The sequence below is a fragment of the Triticum urartu genome, chromosome 2A (assembly GCF_056163025.1).
Source record: "Triticum urartu cultivar PI428250 chromosome 2A, HENAU_Tu73, whole genome shotgun sequence".
Taxonomy (NCBI): Eukaryota; Viridiplantae; Streptophyta; class Magnoliopsida; order Poales; family Poaceae; genus Triticum; species Triticum urartu.
In genome coordinates this window covers 70,965,839-70,985,789 of record NC_141874.1, presented here as the reverse complement: position 1 = coordinate 70,985,789, position 19,951 = coordinate 70,965,839, and the positions used below count along the sequence as shown (strand labels likewise).

The 19,951-nt window shown below is 46.2% G+C and overlaps 3 protein-coding genes across 4 annotated transcripts; 1 reads left to right on the top strand and 2 right to left on the bottom strand.

Moving 5' to 3' along the window:
- The first annotated feature begins 1,860 nt into the window (after nucleotides 1-1,860).
- Nucleotides 1,861-6,674, top strand: LOC125535688 (UDP-glucuronic acid decarboxylase 4). Its single transcript, XM_048698754.2, has 5 exons — nucleotides 1,861-2,715; nucleotides 2,879-2,958; nucleotides 3,193-3,276; nucleotides 4,779-4,853; nucleotides 6,040-6,674. Exons 1-5 carry the CDS (start codon nucleotides 1,944-1,946, stop codon nucleotides 6,349-6,351), a joined length of 1,323 nt encoding a protein of 440 aa, XP_048554711.1. The 5' UTR covers nucleotides 1,861-1,943; the 3' UTR covers nucleotides 6,352-6,674.
- Nucleotides 6,675-6,928: 254 nt separating this feature from the next.
- On the bottom strand, nucleotides 6,929-9,772 carry LOC125535690 (DNA-directed RNA polymerases II, IV and V subunit 8B). Its single transcript, XM_048698755.2, has 5 exons — nucleotides 9,646-9,772; nucleotides 9,235-9,312; nucleotides 8,639-8,796; nucleotides 8,366-8,469; nucleotides 6,929-7,311 (listed from the first exon to the last, which is right to left on the bottom strand). Exons 2-5 carry the CDS (start codon nucleotides 9,305-9,307, stop codon nucleotides 7,200-7,202), a joined length of 447 nt encoding a protein of 148 aa, XP_048554712.1. The 5' UTR covers nucleotides 9,308-9,312; nucleotides 9,646-9,772; the 3' UTR covers nucleotides 6,929-7,199.
- On the bottom strand, nucleotides 9,645-14,329 carry LOC125535687 (UPF0235 protein At5g63440). Of its 2 annotated transcripts, none has more exons than XM_048698752.2 (7): nucleotides 13,956-14,329; nucleotides 12,403-12,517; nucleotides 11,382-11,535; nucleotides 11,207-11,303; nucleotides 10,954-11,042; nucleotides 10,735-10,803; nucleotides 9,645-10,552 (listed from the first exon to the last, which is right to left on the bottom strand). In XM_048698752.2, exons 1-7 carry the CDS (start codon nucleotides 14,068-14,070, stop codon nucleotides 10,493-10,495), a joined length of 699 nt encoding a protein of 232 aa, XP_048554709.1. In that variant the 5' UTR covers nucleotides 14,071-14,329; the 3' UTR covers nucleotides 9,645-10,492. The 2 variants fall into 2 exon arrangements, with proteins under 2 accessions (XP_048554709.1, XP_048554710.1); XM_048698753.2 differs by having other exon boundaries at nucleotides 12,403-12,503.
- Between the last annotated feature and the right edge of the window lie 5,622 nt (nucleotides 14,330-19,951).

Genomic DNA, 19,951 nt, shown 5'->3' with positions numbered 1-19,951 from the left:
GTGAAACAACTTATGACTTATAAGTTGGGATGACTTATAAGTTAGGTCTGTTTAGCAAAATAAGTCATTTTTTTCACTTTTCGACTTATAAATTGATAACTTATTTAGAACCAAACAGGCCCTTACTTCATAAACCAGCCGCCTAATCATCCCTAACCAGCTCTGTTTTTCAGTAATGACGCCCGTTTCGAGGTGACGAGCCGCTCTCTGTTCCGTTCACCGAAACAATTTTCTGGCCACAGGGCCTATTTTGTCTTCGCCTCCCCCTGCAAGTCGGGCGCACGCAGCACTCGTCGACAGACGATGGAGTCGCCGTCGCGTCGACCTAATTTCGGGTGCCGAATTTTCCTTGACAGGAGCGAAGAAGAGACCGACCTCTGATTAAGAGAGAAAAACACTGTTGTACTTCTGTCCAGAGTAATCAGCGCCCGTTTTCACGTCGCTGCGCCTTCGATATTTCCATTCCATCTTGCCGCCTGCTCACCCCTTCCCGGCAGCGTCGTGCTGGCTAGGACTCGTGGGTGGCCGGCCTGATTTCCGGCTTGGGAAGGCAGCTTCGTACGCTCCTTGCAGCTGGGAACGACAGCCTTTGTCAAACAAGATGGCACGATTACGGCAAGGGCGCTAGAGGTGGAGGAAAAAGGTGGCTGCCGTTTCTTGTCACGCGTGCATGGAACTTTCAGCCAGCCAGCCAGCCAGCGAGATCACCAGCTGACCGACCGACTCTGTTGCTGTTGGGGCCTTTTTGAGAACAGAAAAAAAACTGTTGGCCTGTTGGGGCGTCACTCTCGCCGCCCCAACTGTTCACCAGACTCATCGTGACTTTACTTGCGGCTGCGTGCATCTTCAGACACAAAACTCCGGCCACCCGCTGAAACAAGATCCAGCTGCGCTTCATTTGTCATAACGTAAAAAAAAATCGAGACTTTACGAAGTGTAGCGTGAAGCAGAGACAACATCAGAGAAGAGAAAAAGAAAACTACGTACAATTTTGGGCGGTGAAGAGGCCAGGCCAGGCCGAACGCGCACCAACGCCAGGATGGATCCACGATCGGCCCACCGGAAGGCCACGTCGGGACGTGCGCGTGCGGTGCGGTGCGGATGGATCCGACGGACCAACTTCGTCGCCCGTCAGCCGCGCTGGCCGCGCACGCACCGACGGACGGCCGGTCAAATGTGCATCCCGCGCGAGCGCAGCACGAGTTCGTTAGCCTGGCCTAGCCGGTGGAAGCTCAGACTTTTGGTGCCATGCCGATCCAAACGAGACTGCCTACTAGCCATAGCCAGCCGACAAAGGCCCACACGTAGTACGAGAGAGCACGTTCCCACGCAGCGCACACGACGCTATGCCCTGCAACGGACCATGACACGTGCACCGTAGCGTATATTGACGCGTTATCAAGCATATATACCCAGGTTCAGTCGTACTCAGCCGGTTTTCGAACGAAATGGTCCTTTCCGTGTGTGCGTTTACCCGGCAACCAGCACTTTCTCCTTCGTTTTCTCACCACTCGAGTCTCATTGCCTCGAAGCCTGCAGCCAGCACGTGACTAAGCCGTTGAGAATGTGCACACTTGCTGCCGATCCTTTCATCGTGAGATAAAGAAAATTAGCAGGACTCGGTCGGTGAATGCACACATGCTCTCAGTCAAACACGAACGGGGACGGTGGCAGGGCCGGGTAAATCCGGCCACATCGAGGGGTGGTCTGTACACTCGCCTGACTCCCGCGAGACGGCGCCGATCGCGGGGCCACGTGGGCGGCTCCGGCCGAGCCCGCGATCCGATCGCACGGCCCACGCGCCGCCCGCGGCCAGCCCACCTAACCTCAACCTCCTCCTCAAATACGCGCCACTCCTCGCCCTCTTCTCCCGCACACCCCCCCTCCCCGCGCGCACACAGCTCAGGAGCCGAGAGATCACGCGATCCCATCGGCCGAGGCCAATGGCGTCCTCCGAGCTCACCTACCGCGGCCAGCAGGCGGCGGCGGCTGCCGACGGCGCGCACGGCGCGGCCGAGAGCAAGCCGCGGACCAGGCAGCAGCTGCCGCAGCCGCTCCGGTACGTGCTGGGCGAGCAGCGTCTCGTCTTCTCCCTGGTCGGCATGGCCCTCGCCACCCTCCTCTTCCTCCTCCTCTCCCCCTCCACCACCACCACCACCCCGTCCACCAGCGTGGCGCACCTGGCGGCGGTGGGGCTGGCGTCGCGGCAGTACCAGTCGGGCGGCGGGGGACGGATGGCGTTCGAGGAGTCCGGCACCGGCGGACGCCACGGCCGCGTGCCGCTGGGGCTGAAGCGCAAGGGCCTGCGGGTGGTGGTGACCGGCGGGGCCGGGTTCGTGGGCAGCCACCTGGTGGACCGGCTGCTGGCGCGCGGGGACAGCGTGATCGTGGTCGACAACTTCTTCACGGGGCGCAAGGAGAACGTGGCGCACCACGCCGGGAACCCCAACTTCGAGATGATCCGGCACGACGTCGTCGAGCCGATCCTGCTGGAGGTGGACCAGATCTACCACCTCGCCTGCCCGGCCTCCCCCGTGCACTACAAGTTCAACCCCGTCAAGACCATCAAAACCAACGTGGTGGGCACGCTCAACATGCTCGGCCTCGCCAAGCGCGTCGGCGCGCGCTTCCTCCTCACCAGCACCAGCGAGGTCTACGGCGACCCCCTCCAGCACCCCCAGGTCGAGACCTACTGGGGCAACGTCAACCCCATCGGTACGTCACCACATCTATCTTCTCTCCTATCCTATCCTATCTAGAGCCGCCGCCGCCATCGCCGCCGTCCTCGTCTATCTGTGGGAGCACACGGGATGCATGGGGAAAAGACAGAAATGCTGCCGTCGTCCTCTCCTCTTTCTGAACAGAAGTATTTGTGCAGGCGTGCGGAGTTGCTACGACGAGGGCAAGAGGACGGCGGAGACGCTGACCATGGACTACCACCGCGGCGCCAACCTCGAGGTTCGTGCCCGGCCCTGCTTTAATCATTCACCACTCACTCAGCAACCTCGACTTTGCTGGAAACGAAAGCATCCTCTGCACCTTTTCTTTCCTTTATTAGTAGGCAAAAAATGATAATCATGGCAGCTATTACTAGCATCGGATCATCATGCAAATGTAGATATTAAACGAAGATAATTAGGGTAATTTCGCGTGGTTAACTGATTTACAACTAATCTGTGTGTGTGCTGGCAGGTGAGGATCGCTCGGATCTTCAACACCTACGGGCCGCGCATGTGCATCGACGATGGCCGGGTCGTCAGCAACTTCGTCGCTCAGGTGAGAAAGAGTAACCTAATTACCCATGCACAAGCATGCACGCTTCCACGTAACTTCCCTTTTTTCCCGCTTTACTTGGCTTAGTCGTAGCTAGGCTTCTCCCACTAGCACTAGTCTAATACTATCATTTTTTTCGATCTAGATCTACGATAGGAATTGATTAGTGGTATGCTACCTCGATCTTGTAATTTGTAAACTTCCATTCCCATCTAGCGCGCCGGTGAACCCGCAGCCCCACATGCATGCAAGTCTACCGAGTCAGTAGTACCATTCTATATTACTCTACTTGTGTTTTCTAGTTGTTCATCATATAGCTTTAGTTTATTCTAGTTGTTCATTTGTGACATACTACCTCAAAAATACTCTTTTTTCAAAAGGCAGTGCATTATTAGTTAAGAAATAATAGAGTCATTGCAGTCGCGCGAGGCCAGTTGCGTCACGCGATCGAGGCGGCATTGCACCTAGCAACACACCACCACGGATGCTCCAAAAATAGTCGCCATCGATGATAACGTTTATCGTCGAAGGCATAAAAGCCTCCCGCTTTCCGTTGGGGCCTTGGTGGTATCTTTGTGAGGTCGTGTTCCATGTGTCAGGGGTTTGCGGGTGTAGCATGTTAAGAGCTTATTTCCATCCGCTTATGGAGCCTATGGAAATAATAAGTCACTACGGGCACGCGAGGCCAGATGGACACGCGGGATGGCACTGTACCGAGCAACACACCACCACGCATACTCCAAAAAGTAGTCTTCAGTGATACTCCTCTGTTTCATAATGTAGCGCATACAAACTTTTGGTCAGGAGTGCCGGTTATCGGGGAAGACATAAACCCTCCCCCTTTGCCTAGACTCGTAGATTTTTGTTTAGGAAATTTCTACCTACATGATTCATCATTTCTTGTTTCGTTTATCCTCTGGCTAGCTAGGCTTTGCTGATGGGGGGACACACACGCAATGAGCGGACCAAGTGTTTGGTTTGTTGATTCGTCCCAGGGTCCAAACCACGTGCTATCGTGCGTGGCAAAAGCAGCGCAGAATTAAACTAAGCTAGATGGAGAAACTTTGACAAGTGGACGCCACGTTCCAACTCTCATTTTCTTAATTCCAACTCTCATTTTCTTAATCCCAAGCAGCTGACACGAACCACCCCCCTAGTTAAAACCTGCTTTATTATGAACTTGACACGATTCTTTACACGCCAAAGTTACATGTGTGTGTGTGTGGTGGAAGAGATGATAACATTAGCACGAAGATCAGTCGCGCACCCACACCCACACGGCTAGATGAAGAAACCAGCGATGCTTAGCCAGTGAAAGCGCATAGGCATGGCACGATTTTGTCCTTGATGTTAACAACTGCTAATGGTGACATTGTGTCGATTGATTTTTGATTGATGTAGGTAGCATCGGTGTACTGTATGTATATGCACGGGGTGTACGTGTGTGATGTAAACAACTGCTAATATATGGTGACACTGGGTTGATTTATGATTGATTGGTGCAGGCGCTGAGGAAGGAGCCCCTGACGGTGTACGGCGACGGCAAGCAGACGAGGAGCTTCCAGTACGTCTCCGATCTGGTAAGCTCTCCCTCTCACCAACACACACCGCCGGCCACAAGTCAAGATTCACATGTGCACACGCACGCACGTTCCCTTGCTGGTGGCTCCGCCGCATGCTTTTCCCTTCCATTACAAGCCTCAACAGCAGCACGGTTTTCATTAATCGATCGGTTGGTTCATCGACCGTGCAGCTGAGGCTAAGCTAATTCAGTTGCAGTTGATTCGCATGTGCTCGGTCATGGTAGCACAGTTTGCTTTGCAATGCAACATTTTTCATCTTCATTTTACTAGGCGTTTGAGTCCCGTTTGAGGCGTCCATCTGGATCAGATTTTCGTTCCCAGGCAGGCGTTTGAGTCCGGTTTGGAGCGGACGGTGTAGATGCTTTGATGCCGCCATGCCAATGCTACACCTAGCTACACGTGTTGGCGTCTCCGGTCCAGAGACGCGAATGCGTACGTGGGTGCTGTTACAGTCGTCCGTCCGTGCTCCCAACGGCACGCGGCTGTGGCGCTGCTACGTCGGTTAGGTCGGGGTGGTCCAAGTCCCAACCATTTTCCATTTGGCGCTGGTGCCTGCCTTGCCTACTCAAGTACAGAGTCGCCGAGTTGCTAGCACTTTTTTGTTTTGGCCTTGGACCATGTACCCTACTGACACGGACCGAGTTGGCTCGATCGATCATCAGCTGGGCCTCGCCGGTAATTGTCCCGGCCGAGGCCGTGGACCTCTTGCATCGCTGTGCCCTGTGCTACCGCTAGTGTGGTCTCTCTCTCCCGTACCGTACGTTGCTGCTTCGACTTCGACGGGAAGCAATGTGTAATTTAGATGAAACTGCACGAACGAAGGGTCGTTAACGGACGGCCGAGGCAGATGGCGCACCGTACGCATCGATCTGGACCACGCACGCACGCAGGTGCAGGTGTTTCCAAACTGGTTGGTGCACTGTTGCTGCCCATGGACACGGCAACATCTCCATCACCCTTTTTGGCTCCCGGGAACAGCATGATCGAGCCCCTTTGTCGTTGAACCACGACGAGTCCCCACTGTTCCATCGACCAAGAGTGCCGTGTCATGTCACGTCCATGCCGTCGTCCTTGCCAGATTGGTACCTCAGAGCTCGGTGTCATGGCATCCATGGGTGAATCTCGTGGTTTTACCAAGGAAGTGTTTTGTTGTAGTGTCTAAAATGCATGTGTGATGGTGCAGGTGGAGGGTCTGATGAAGCTGATGGAGGGGGACCACGTGGGGCCCTTCAACCTGGGGAACCCGGGGGAGTTCACCATGCTGGAGCTGGCCAAGGTGGTGCAGGACACCATCGACCCCAACGCGCGCATCGAGTTCCGGGCAAACACCGCCGACGACCCGCACAAGCGCAAGCCCGACATCACCAAGGCCAAGGAGCTGCTCGGCTGGGAGCCCAAGGTGGCGCTCCGGAACGGCCTCCCGCTCATGGTCCAGGACTTCCGCGCCCGCATCTTCGGCGACCAGAAGCAGCAGCAACCCGACGGCGCCGAGTAGTGATCGCCCGTCGACGCACCGCCGCGCCGCGGGGCGGTGCCATTTCATCATCTTGTTATGTAGGATGGATTTGTTGAGGGGGCAGGAAGAAACATGTGAAAGTAACAGCAGGGATACCGGAAATGAATGAATGAAACCGGGGAATATACACCATCATATCCACTGTGTAGTTTCTTAGCGTCATGTATCATGGGTGAAGTAGTTAGCTGGTTCCGCCAAGAGCAAGCCGTGCCCGAAATTCGTTTGCTCGCATTCTTCTAATTTTACATCATGTTGGGAATTTTCCAAGTTGATCTCTATACTACTTACTGGTTCATGGTTAATTGCATCACCACCCTGTTTAAGATTTGGTTGTGCAAAGTTCAGACGAGCAAAGATAATAGCATTTGCCAGTAAATGCTTCTGCTCGTGTACGTGAAGGCCAGGAAGGAAATGGCACGTGAATTTTGAAACCAATCCAAACATGTGCAGCAGCTATCCACCATGCGTGTTCACCTGCTGGAGGTTTGGTTCAAGATATGGGTGCGCGAAGTTCAGACAAACAAAGATGCAGTAGAACCGGACCACCAGCATCACATTCACACAGTGATAATAATTATTACCAAAGATAACATTCACGCAGCATCGTAATTTACCCGGAACATCGACAACATAAGTTAGTAACACGCATAATGCGCTCCAGGGGAACAGGAATAAGCGACTGGTGCTACAGAGAATGGTACCAATCTAGAGTCATATTACCGCCAAAAGAGTACATAAGGGTGCAGGACGATTAGCATCCAAACAATCACAGGCTTGGTATAGCCCTGAGTGAACTACAAGCACTGGTTATCCGGTAGATTACACGCTTACACCTTTCGGATGAGGAGGAACAGCCTTTGATCCAGCTCGAGGTTAGCAGCACTTGAAGGATCGCCTTTGAGCAACATCAGGAGGCCGCCAAAAGATGCATAGATCTCCCTGGAGAGAGGAAAAGGTGGGTAAAATCATTAGAATAGTTGCACGAGTGAATTGGTCAAATCACTTGGTTGAGTTTGAGATATACAGGTGTAAAAGGTGTAGGTTCGGTTTGAGATATAAAAATAGGCATTCTGAGTTGCACTTCTACTGCATGGTGTGAATGTGTGATTCACATAATACAACTAGCCAAGCATGCTTATATATGGCTCAAAAACGAGAAAAGACCGTCAACACACCTATATCCATTTCATAAGAAAAATGAGCTCCTTTTGCAGATATTTAACAATATTTCTAGTAAGTACAAACTATAAGCGAGGAATATCAAATATGTAAAACCAAATCCTTCAATCAGCCCTTCAACAGATGGAACTTTGCTCTTTGTATGAGACTATGAGTTGCACCAAAGATTTCCACATGAGAACAGCCCAATGCCCATGGCATTATTTCATTTGTACTAACATTTCAAGGGAAAGCAGCCGAGCTTCATCTTGGACCGTGTATATAGCATCAGGCTACTCAGTAACAATCAAATTAAGCAATCCCAAAACCAACCCCTTATCTTGGACCATGTATATACACTAGGTTACAATTACATCAAGCAATTTGAACTGCCGCACCCCACCCACCCATTATCTTTGACCATGTATACATCAGGTTACTCACTAACACTCAAAGGAAGCAATCTCAAACACCACCCCTTATATTGGAGTATATTCACCAGGTTACTCAGTAATACGCGCATCAAGCAATCTCAACACCCCTCCCCCACCCACACAGGATTGTATGGACATGCATTAAGAACCTAGGATTTTTTTTGAACATATTAAGAAGCTAGGATTAAGGAGCTGAAGGGCAAATAAGAGAATCATTATGCACTCTCAAACTCATGAGCTTCAGCAACATGGTTATAGGGCAAATTCTTCATCAGCTATATGAAGGTAAGAAATCAATCCCACATTAAATCATATATTACTCAAACATATCGCATAAATCAAATCCTGCAAGATTAAAAACCCACACAAAATCACTAATCTAGAGTTCAGAGAAGTCATACACTTTAGTAGGTCCTTTATCCTTGCTGGAATTGTCCTCTGAAATCTTGTAAAGCTTTCCATGCATGACATAGTCATACTTGTCAGCAAGTGTTTTCCTACCAGCCTGAAAGAAGGAAAGAAATAACATGAGCTTCCTGGGTATCAGCCCCTAAACATGCGTCCTCCACGAAGACAAGTCCATGTAAGACAATAACAACATTTTAGGCAACTATCACATCATTCAGCTGCCAAATTATTTCATGATCAAACTTCTAAGAACCAGGTCATGTTACCTGTGTATAGTAGCCAGTGTCTGGGGTCCCGTCCAGATTCAGTGTAGGAGCTAAAACCATGGTGAACTTGTCACCCATATGCATTGGGTAGACATCGGTTGCGATATCTAATTGCATGTACATCTCCAACTGCTCACTTCTAGCCTCGATGCGATTAACTGCACACCGATGTGGAAAGGTAAATGTTTCGGTTCAGTAATCATCTGCAGCTACGAGGTTGCACAAAGTGTCGCTATGATGTGAAGTGTTAACAGTCCAGGATTCCAAACATTGTAGAGCACTGCGAACTGGGTAGGCATAAATAAATTCCAAGGTTTAAATCTCAAAAGGCCTAGCGCTTACTTGCACTTAATCTGCACATAATTGCGCACAAGCATGTGCTTTTGGTCAGAAAAGCGCAAGGCGGTGGCGAAGCGCACAATTAACGCCAAGCGCTTTTTTTGAACCATGATAAATTATGTTGCTAGGTAGTAACTGCTAGCAGCAACTCCAAGAGACGGACAGGCATAATGAGCAGCATGATTCGGCGGAGCAAAGCACCGCGCAGTAGAACAGTAACTGTAAATTCACCATGCATAACAGCCAGGGCGAATTACCTCTGTCGAACTTCTTGCCATCGGGGTCGATCCTGGTCACGTGGAAGATGTCCTCGAAGAGATGCTCGGCCATTTTTCCTGCCCAAGGAGAGCACGAACTTCAGTTATGCAATAATAAACTTGATAAGACTAAGAGAGAGCACAGCAACCCTAGCATCCTGCCGATTGTGGTTCTCAGATAATCCACACAAGTGAATCCTAACCCGCGCTCTCCAAACAGACAAAGAAAAAGCGGCCCCCGAATCCTAAATCAAGAAGCGGCGCAGCCTAGCCCCCCAAGAAGCCGAGAATAAGCACCCACGCCCGCCCACGGATCGGTCGGGCCCGACGGCGGCGAGGAGAGGCGAGGCCAGGCGAGCCGGGCCGGTAGAAGGAGGGAGAGAGGGAGGGGGGGGGGGGGGGGGGGTCGACCTGAAGCGCCGGGGAGGAGCCGGCGCGGATCGCCTGGGTTGCGCTGCGGGGAGCGGAGGCGATGTGGGGAGTGGCAGGAGAGGAAAAACAGAGGGTTTGGGCAGAGCTTCGGCCTTTGGGGTGTAGTGGAGCGAGACTGGTGGGTAGGGTTTCTGCCATGGACGGGCCGTTCGTGGGCTAGGGCCTGGGCCCGGGCCGCTGCACGTCGCCCTGTCTTTCTTAAAAAAATGTCGTCTTTGGTGTGAAAATAATATTATTGTTGAACGAATCAAAAAAAAAGTTGTTTTTCGTTCTTCCCTTTCCTTTTCCAAATGTGTGCTCAGGTCACAGAACTCTGTCAAACCAAATCACGATTAATCTCAACATTCCAGGCATTATATGTACTATTATTGTAGGTCCCAATGTAGTACTTAACAGGTGATATTCCTGTGAAATCTTGAACAATAAACGCACAACACAAAATACGAAATCGTTCATGTCAAACATTAAACCTGAGAAATCAAAAGTAAAATCAAATGTGTATGTTGGATGTTTCATGCGAAACATGGGTAACAACATGCATCACAACTCACACAATTTTGCTTTTGCTTCAATGTATATCTCCATCTCAGTAATGGTTACAAGATCACAACAGAAACAATGAGCAAATTCAGCACACATTGGCTGCTTACTCTGAGGTCAGAGCTATAGTTCTATTGAGCAGCCTTTCGACTTTCTTAGCACCTTCTGATCTTCTGACACCTGGTTCTATGGCCCGAGCCTTCTCTTCAGCAGATCTAATACAGGTGGCCTTGGGTCATTTTCCTTCCGGATAAGAGTACAGGCTGCTGCAATTGAAGTCGGTATTCTACGGCTGGACAGCTTCTAGGAGCTTCTCATAAACTTGCCGCGCAGACAAATCCTCAACCTAAATAAAGGCAAGGTGTTTTTGTACAAGAGAACAATCAATAGATGGAACCAGAAGATTGCTGGAAAATATATAATGAACTACTCCTTATTAATATGTGAAATGTTGAGTCAACTGACTGCTAACAGAAAGTTGGCACATTAATATGTTCCTAAAATGAGACATGAGAAATGGGAACTTACAATCAGAAGCTTTGATTTATTATTCCATCCCCTTTGAAGGGTCATCTGACTCAATCTTAAGCCAAGCACCTGATTACATAAATTGTCAGACCAAATATGTTCAGGTGAGAAGTTTGATCACCTTATAAAATCTATACCCATACAGGTACCAAGGTAAACAAACACTACAACATTGAAATGTCTCAAATACTGCCAAGAATTAAGATTGAAGAAAGTGACCTTTCCCATAAATTCTAGCAACTCGTTGTTGGCCTCCCCCCGAGCAGCAGGGGCAGCTACTGCTACTCGAACATCGTCAGCGTTCACTCCTGATAAGAATAAATACAATTGTCACGTCTTCTTTTCTCTTGGTAACTGAAATGATACTGATTCCTCTTAGTACTGTCCGGTTTATTATGTTATAGAGGAGAGCAGCGGTGCTTAGTTGCATTCGTTTAAACAACAAATTTACTACAAGATTAACATAACGTACTTGTTATTGCTGAACGTTGTGCTCGGTCTTCTACTTCAATGGCAACTTGGACAAGTCCACCTTGCAACTGTGTTATGCAAGGGGGTACAGGCGCATCCTACAGTTTCCATGGTCTGTTAGCTTACAAAATAATAAAACAGATTGGAAAGATCAAAGGAAGTTCCATCACGCTTACATGTGGATTTGTCTCAGCCGCCACCGAACTCAGTGCTCCATCAACAACATATATATAAGGAGCAAGCTCCAAATCTTCCTCTGATCGGTAGCAAACAAAAAGGTCGCATCCCACACAGGTCATGCGAAACTGCTTTTCGAGCTTTCCTTCTCCACTGCGTCAGAGATACTTACATTATATAATCAGCAAAAATGTAGTCCACTGCAACAATGGAATCACTTAAGACAAATGACCCTTCGGTGGTTACTACAAATGAGTATTCACATGAAAACTGTGGATGGTGTAGAAGGATTCACATATTTCAAAGTACAGAATATATCTATAAATCTGATACAGGGAAAATTGATTCTAACAGTAGCACTAGCTCTATACTGATTGCAGGTCATAGTTACTGACCCGCAAGAGTTGATATGTACATGCATGTGCTGTGTTGCGGGGCGTGCCATTAAAAGAGATGAGTTAGTTAATTAGCAAAAAGGTAGTACTCCCTCGTAAACTAATATAAGACTTTTTAGACCACTAGAGTAGTGATCTAAAAAGTTGTATATTAGTTTACAGAGGGAGTACATCCTATGGTCCGACTGCAGGTGTTGTTAATTGGTGTTTGAGAGATAAAATACTATGATCTGTTGTGTTCATGTCTCCTCTTATCTTTTTTCTCTGGGCAATTTTTTTTATAGAAGATTCAATCTTTAAATGTGTCCTCATTAAAATTATTCATTTGCAAGTTGGCTACTGTTATGCAATAAAAAGTTGTGTAAGTTTACCCTGAGTTGATGCAGCTACCACTGGATTTTCTTCTCAAAAACAATTGTGCACACTTAAGATCGCAGCACTCATATCATGGGTACATACGACGTGATAATAGATAAAGTGGCAAATTTCACCAGGGTAGTGAGCATACATAACATCGCGTTACCAAGGTGTAATATTGTCTATCAATTGTGCAATGATATTAGAAAACATGGGATTCGACTCAAGTACCTAACAATAACAAAGTTACAAGGTATGATTAGTATACCGTTTCAACAAGATTTTTCCTGCATCTTTCACATTTAACCTCGCAAGATGCTTTGCCTTATCTAGAACATGTGCTCGGTCGGTCTTCCTCTTTGGCATTTTCTGCAATAGGGTATCTTTATAACAAACACATCAGAACTGATTTTATAGCAGATACTTAAGTATTAACAGGGCACATCAAATACAACAATCTTGAAAGTAGTCAATGTCAGAAAGGAATTTCAACTTAGCAATTTAAAATTGCTATCACTAGCTAGATTTAACTGCTAATCATATGAAACAACACAATTATAAACAAGAAAAAATGACAAGATTCAAAGTGAGGACAAAAAGGCGAAAAGTCCGATTAATCAGTTAATCAGCTACTCGGTGACCCTCCGAGGAGGGATTAATTGGCCAGTTAATAGGCGGATTTTTTGGACAATGCAAACAAGTTATTGTGGTTTGATCTGTGACAAATTACAAACATAGGTCAGTACAGCTTTCTACTATTCCAAGGAACCATCTATGGCAAGCTCAGCTAAGAGAAAACTCATATTACTAGTATTAATTAAGCTCAGAAGAACAAGGGTGAAATTCAAAGTTCACAATGCTGACACACAAACGAAGAAAACCTCCTAGCAAGCTGAATCCCTTTAGCTACTCATGTTCTTGATTATGAACGATGCGGATCCTTGAGATGCAATTTCACCACCGGTAAAGTCGGGGAGACCTGATCCCGCTCCTCCCACAGCGGTTTTGGCGGCAGTGGTGATAGTGGGGTGGTTGTGCGGTGCTTGACATTGCATCTTTCATGCTTCTTTGATTTGAAGTCTGCTGTGGTCTTCCCCAATCCCCCAGAGCAGGTCACACTGGATCTGTCTCACTCGGTGTTTTTGCGGGGAGGGCACGCGGCGGGGACATTTTTTCGTTGGCATTCGTTGCTGGGGGTTAGTACCCTTTGCATCTAGTTTTCGTGCAGTTTACCTAAGGGCTTCTTTCATCCAGAGGAATTTCATAGGAAATTTTGCAGGATTTAGATCCTTAGGAATTTTTCCTACATAGGTTTGGTTCGTGAGATTGGAATCCTTATGAAAACTTCCAAAGGATTGCTTTGCCCTCTGTTTTGGAGGAAAATTTCCATCCACTGAAACCTCCTTTTACAATTCCTTTGTTCTTGATGTGGCATCAAACACTATTTTATCCAAATTCGTATAGTTTCCAAATCATGTAGGATTGAAGAGAGCATGCCACTCAAATCCTATATTGTTTTCCTATTCCTGTGTTTTGAAGATCCTGCGAATCAAAGAGGCCCTAATTAACCTCGAGTATACTCTTCTTAACACACAGGCAGGGCTCCTGCAGGGTTATCTAATAAGAAAGAAAAAAAGACTACCACTTCGTTGACAAGAATCCCCACTCGGTGCTTCAGCTAAAAAGAACAACATTAGCCTAGAACATCCGGAGGGACTTCTCAGATCTGTTAAAACTAACCGAAAGCCTCCAGATACAAGCCCACGCTGCAACGAAGAGGAACCAAGAAAGGGGGGCGTGAGGGAGAAGGAGCCGACTGACCAGTGATGAGGACGTGGGAGGCGCAGTGCTTGCAGTAGTAGACGAAGAGGTCGGACTCGGGGCCCTCCGGCAGCGCGTCCTCGCTCGAGTACGTGTGGGTCGTCCGCTTAGGCATCTTCCCTCTCGCTTTCTCCGCTGCTGCGGTCGGCGGCGAACCGGAGCGGCGTCAGGGCGTGGGGCGGTGGGTGGGCGGGCTCTCGGGCACGGCTGCTCAGGCGGCGGCAATCGAGTAGGGGATCTGTGTCATAGGCGAGGAGACGAGGGAGGAGATGACGTAGAGGCGGCGGGGCGGAGGCCGAGACGGAGAGGAGGGGGCCGGCGGGCCGCGTTGTTGGCTCGGTCGGACTGGGGAAAGTTGGGGCTGTTTGGTTGGCTTCCGGAAAAGGCTGCCTAGGCTTGGATTCTGAAGATTTGAGATCAGGATTGCTTTTCTTTTTTTAACACTGTATAATACACGAGCATACACTCATCTCTATAAACGTGCACATGCACGCCTTACCCTACGAGCACTTCTGAAAGACTGAGCCGGCATAGCATCTTGAGATTTGAGATTTTATGAAGTCAGGCGCCTCGCAGTCAATGGAACGTCTACTCGCACTGAACGAACATCGTCGAAAGTCTAAAATAAATTCAGAAATAATGCGAGCACCAATGTCAAGTTTAGAACTTGAACTCTGATGGGCTGGGATACCACCGTCCTACTAACCATCCAACCACATGCCGATTCGCTGATGTCAGGGTTGTTGCGTGCCAAGACTTGATTGGTATATAGATGGTCTCATAATGGATCCTACCTCATTATTTCTTAGTGTCGTGTTATTTTTAATAAGGCCTAATTATCAACAGTAATATAGGATGATTTTATAGTCAACTACACAAAAAAAGTCTCATATTTCGATATAGAGGGAGTTGTTGTTTTCAGTTAAAAACGGTTACACCCTCAGATCCATATTAATTGTTGTTGATCTAGAGAGTAGTTGTTGTTCAACTGGTATATAAATGGTCTAATAATGGACTCTACGTACAGAATTAGTTTGTTAGGTGACGTTGCTCGGCTGGTGCCGATGTAGTCATCACGAATAAAAGTTTCAGGTCACCGCCTCAATGTGTTCCTACAATGTCTTCAAGGAGCCATCGTTTGTGTCCAAGCAAAACCTTGATGACTGTGAAAGTCTTGTCGAGGGTCTTGTTTCTTCCTCTCTGTCCACATCAGGTCGGTGGTTCCTCCAGCGTTATCGGTCATCGCGGAGTCGAAAGTGTTTGTATTGGAGGTGGCTAGCACCGTCACTAGTCTCATTTGAGAGATGGTACACTGAGAGTTTCTTAGGCCTCTTACTAATTGGGACGCCTGAAAGTGCAATCTTGCCTTTTAAGTATGTTTCGATGTTGGGACTAATCACATTTGCTAAGTGTATCCCATGTTTTAGTCCATGTGATACAACCGGTTGTAAGTGTACCGATTACAATAACGACGCACAAGCTAATGGTCGGGATCAAGTTGTTGCTGCACCATTAGAAATCACAGTGGGCGATGTACATGTTTCAACCTGTCTACGGCAGAAATACAAAGACGTCGATGAGCTAGTCGTCGTTACGTCCAGGCATGCAACATCGTGCAATGATCAGAACAAGTTGAGACAAACAACGATTACATTGGTCAATCAGGAAAGTACACACGAGCAAGCCTGGAGCTGACCAGATGCATCATTGTCTTCATGCTAAAACAGACTAGTACTTGCACGTATAGTACAAAGGGAGTTTGTTTTTATCTTTTGGAGGAAAGAGACCAGCCAAGGATTGATAGATATGCATGCAGGTTACGTACGTTGGTCAGAGATAAAACAACAAATATATTTGTTGATTTCTTTGCACGATTCTCCAGAACAAGGGTTCGAATTATTTTCTTATTTCGTCCACGCAAGAAGAAGGGTGGTCTACCCTTTAACAAACCAATCATGAAGATACGTGACTGTTTAAACTTATGTGATATTGGATGGGGTCCACCAACAGAGCAGTTAGATGTCTACGCACAAGTTCAAAAGAGTCCAGGTCAATCTTTTGTAAGGATTATATTGCTAGAATATAAAGCATATAATCTTTTAGTATTATTTAAATATGGCGTCCGATCCAGGTTTCCTTTCTTTGTTTTCCGTGAGTTTTAGTCCGGGAGCTTGCTTTCCAAGTCAGGATAGATGTTCTGGCTGCTATATAAAGCCATAGTGTGTTGCTGTAAAAATCAGGTTATATTTTATGAATAAACATGATGTGGTTTTAGGGTAAATACCTGTATCGAGTTTTGGGGGAAGCTGTCTAAAAATCCCTAAGTTTTGGAGGAAGCTTTAGAAAACCTCTGTGTTGCGATTTCTGCTAGGAAATTGTTTTGCGCGTGAGTACCGCCGTCGAGATTGGTTTTCTCGTGCAGAGCCGCAAGGTTCAAACCCTCTATTTCGTGTACATCGCGTGCGCGGGCGAGAGGTTGCTGCTATTGGAGGTGGAGTGTCGTGAAAGATCGGGCCGCAACAACGGATCGGATCTCGCCATCGAGGTTCGGTCAATATCACCATGTGAAATAATTGTGTGTGGATAATGAACCCATTTAAATGAATATGGCTCAAGAATGGAGAGACGAAGATAAACATATAGGTGTAGCCTTCTTCGGTTTTGTTCTTGGGCATAGGGACTCTGCACTATTAAGAGAGGATCAATGGGGATCACAAAAAGATAAGCACATGCTCATAGTTTTGAACATATTCCACTCTCACATCATGTGCTTATCCATTCATATCCAATGCAAATATACCACTCATACACATGATAAATAGCTTTGTTCTTATACTCTCACATCATAAAGATCTTATACTTTACAATTGTTATGCTCACTTTCACATTCCGTATAATTGCCTAAAATTGCAAAGTAATAGAGGAATTAAAATCTGCATTTGTACCTAATCACCCCCTCTCTAGGTCCATTTTGATCCTTTCACCGGCCCATAACTCTTTGAAATGTTCATGTTTCTGGGAAGCTTTGTTTTTCTTCCCTTTTGTGTTTTTTATCTACTTTTTAATCTAATGTTTCATAAAAAGAAATAGTCATGAATATTTGTGAATTTTTTCCATATTCCTTTTTTTAATTCATACAAGCTTTCCAAATTTGAGTCATATTTTCAAACTCATTAACCTTTTAATCTGTGAACATTTTCTTTCAAATTCACAAATGTTTTTTAGATTTATGAACATTTTCCAAGTCGATGAATATTTTTAAATCCATGAACTTTTCAAATACATGAACATTTTTTCAATTTCTTGAACATTTTCCTAATTCACAAACAATTTTCAAATTTATGAACTACTTCTGAATTTTGAGAATCCACAAATCTTTTTTCAAATTCATGAACTATTTTATAATCCCATGACCAAATTTTATTCCACCATTTTCAAAATTTGAAAAGGTAGACAGGTTTTTAGAGAGCAAAACAACAACAAAATGGCGAGAAAGAAAAAAAGAACACTAGAGTGTGGGCTAGTTGGCGAACGAGCACCACTACTACGCCATCCCATGCATGCACTGATGCACGAGCGTAGGCCGCTGGGTAACACACAGACGTGCACCCTGCAACCAGCACAACATCGCCTATGGACCGACTATTAGTGGGCATTCGGTTAATTGTGATTTGGGTTTCTCAAAAACAACCGAAAAATCAGCTAAATCGAAGAAACCAAACCTGATAGACTAATATATTTCGGTTTTGGTAGGTGAACGGAACTATGGAATAATATCTACACGTACAAGAAAATATAAAGGAAAACATGGAATAAGACTCCACACAAAACAAACAACACTACGCACCAGTCACCATAGAAACAGAAAGGGTCTGTTTAGAACACATCTAGATGTGACATAATTATGTCACATCTAACATGACATCATCCTGTTTGTAGCCTCCCGATCGCCCCTGTTCTTGTTCTGTCGTTCGATTGTTTGTCACCCAGTCGTTCGATTGATTGTCGTTGCTCGTCCTTTTTTGTTGGACGCTTCCAGGGCTGGGCCGTCCCTCTCCCCCTCCACCACCCCCACACTCTCGGCAAGTTTCCTGGGCCTAGGCCTTGTGTTTGTGGGCTTAATTTGTTTGTTTGTTGTAAAAAAAAGCTTGGGACCAGATGTAGGCCTTGGCAAAATTGCTTGAATCCAGAGTTCTTCACAAGCATGTATCCGAATCCAGAGTTCTTCACAAGCTCCATTCTGTAATTGCTTTTGCAAACACTGTCGACTATCTTGGAAGAACACCCTATGCTAAATCTGATATACGCACTTGCTCTTCCTTTATTCAAACATTCTTGGGTTGCTCCCATCTGATAATCAAGCAAAAAAGACAAATTAAAATTAGTAACTCAGCTCTATCAAACAAAAAAGTACTTGGCATGATAACACACTACTTATAATAAAAAACCGATGGCGTGGTAGGTAAAAGATGTTAATTGAAATAAAAAAAACAATTTACCTTCCTGCTTTGCTCCTTAAAAACATTCCTCCCATGTTTACTCTCATCACTCTTTTGCAGCTGCATACAAAAAAACCAAAATAACAAAAAAGAAAATTAGGCTCTTATAGAACAGATTATATTCAAACAAGACTGAACTTATGAAGGCAAAAAAGAAGCACGAAAACACAAAAAAGTTTGGTGCGGTGAAAAATGATTTACCATTTTCTGATACCATCAAGCAACATGCCATCTGATGCATCCGTTTCTGTTAAATCAATATTAGAGGCCTCAACTTCAGACATTGCCATGAAAAGTTTGGTCCAGGTCTTCAATGATGATATTGCCCTCTGAATTTTGATGGTTGGTATCTCTGCTTACATCCCCCTGTAAAAAGAAACAAGAATAGATAAACAAAGAATTTTGAAGAATAGTCAAGTATGAACTGAGCACGGAAATTTTTTTGTAATCGTATTGTGACAAGCACGTACATAATTAGACATATTAGGAGGAACCAGCCAATGGGAAAAAATTGAATTTCTAGAATCAGAAATGAAAACAAGAGGAAAAAGTATATAGAATCCCCTAGAATCAGAGTTGTATGACTGCTAGGGTTCCATGTCTGAATCACAACAAAATTCATTTCTGGAAAAACAAAAGTATGTGACTGACCACTGAGAATTTCAAACTGACTAGGGGGAGAATTACAACCTCAATCAAGCAAAAAAATCAGCCTTAGATGAACACAAATTCAGTATGAATGAACAAAATATCAGTCTGTATAACCAACACACTATTAATTTCAGTCTGCATGAAGTCCAGGTCTCCCGTGCTCAAAGGTTTCACATAAGCCTAGAACGATGTTACTAATTACATCTAAATCACCCCCTGCCACATAACCACGCTCTTAAATTTTCAGAAATTCTATGATACTCTGAATCTAACAAATTCAGTCTTACTGAACAAATTCTGAGTATGTAACAGATTCGGTCTCTATCAAAATTGCAGTTATATTAAAACAAACTAGAAATCCTTTTTTCTTTAGGGGTTTCATGAAGAAGTACCTTGTAAATCTTTATTACATCAAAAAAGGAAAAAAAAACTATCAAAAAATGGAATAATTGTAAATGGGGGCCCTCAACAAACACACACACACCCTTTGTGAGTCAATGATTGCCTTGCAATTGGGGCCACGACAAAACACACACACACACACACCTAGTTGCGAGTCGATACTCGGCTTACAACTGGGGAGTCTCGAGAAACACAAACACACACACACACACACACACCCTTAGTTGCGAGTCGATGGTGGACTTGCAACTGGGGGCCATGACAAAACACACACACACCCTAGTTGCGAGTCGATGGTCGACATGCAAGTGGGGACCCTCAACAAACACACACACACACTCGTACTTGCGAGTCAATGGTGGACATGCAACTGGGGACCCTCGAAAAACACACACACCCTTAGTTGCGAGTCGATGGTCAGCTTGAAACTGGGGGCGACGACAA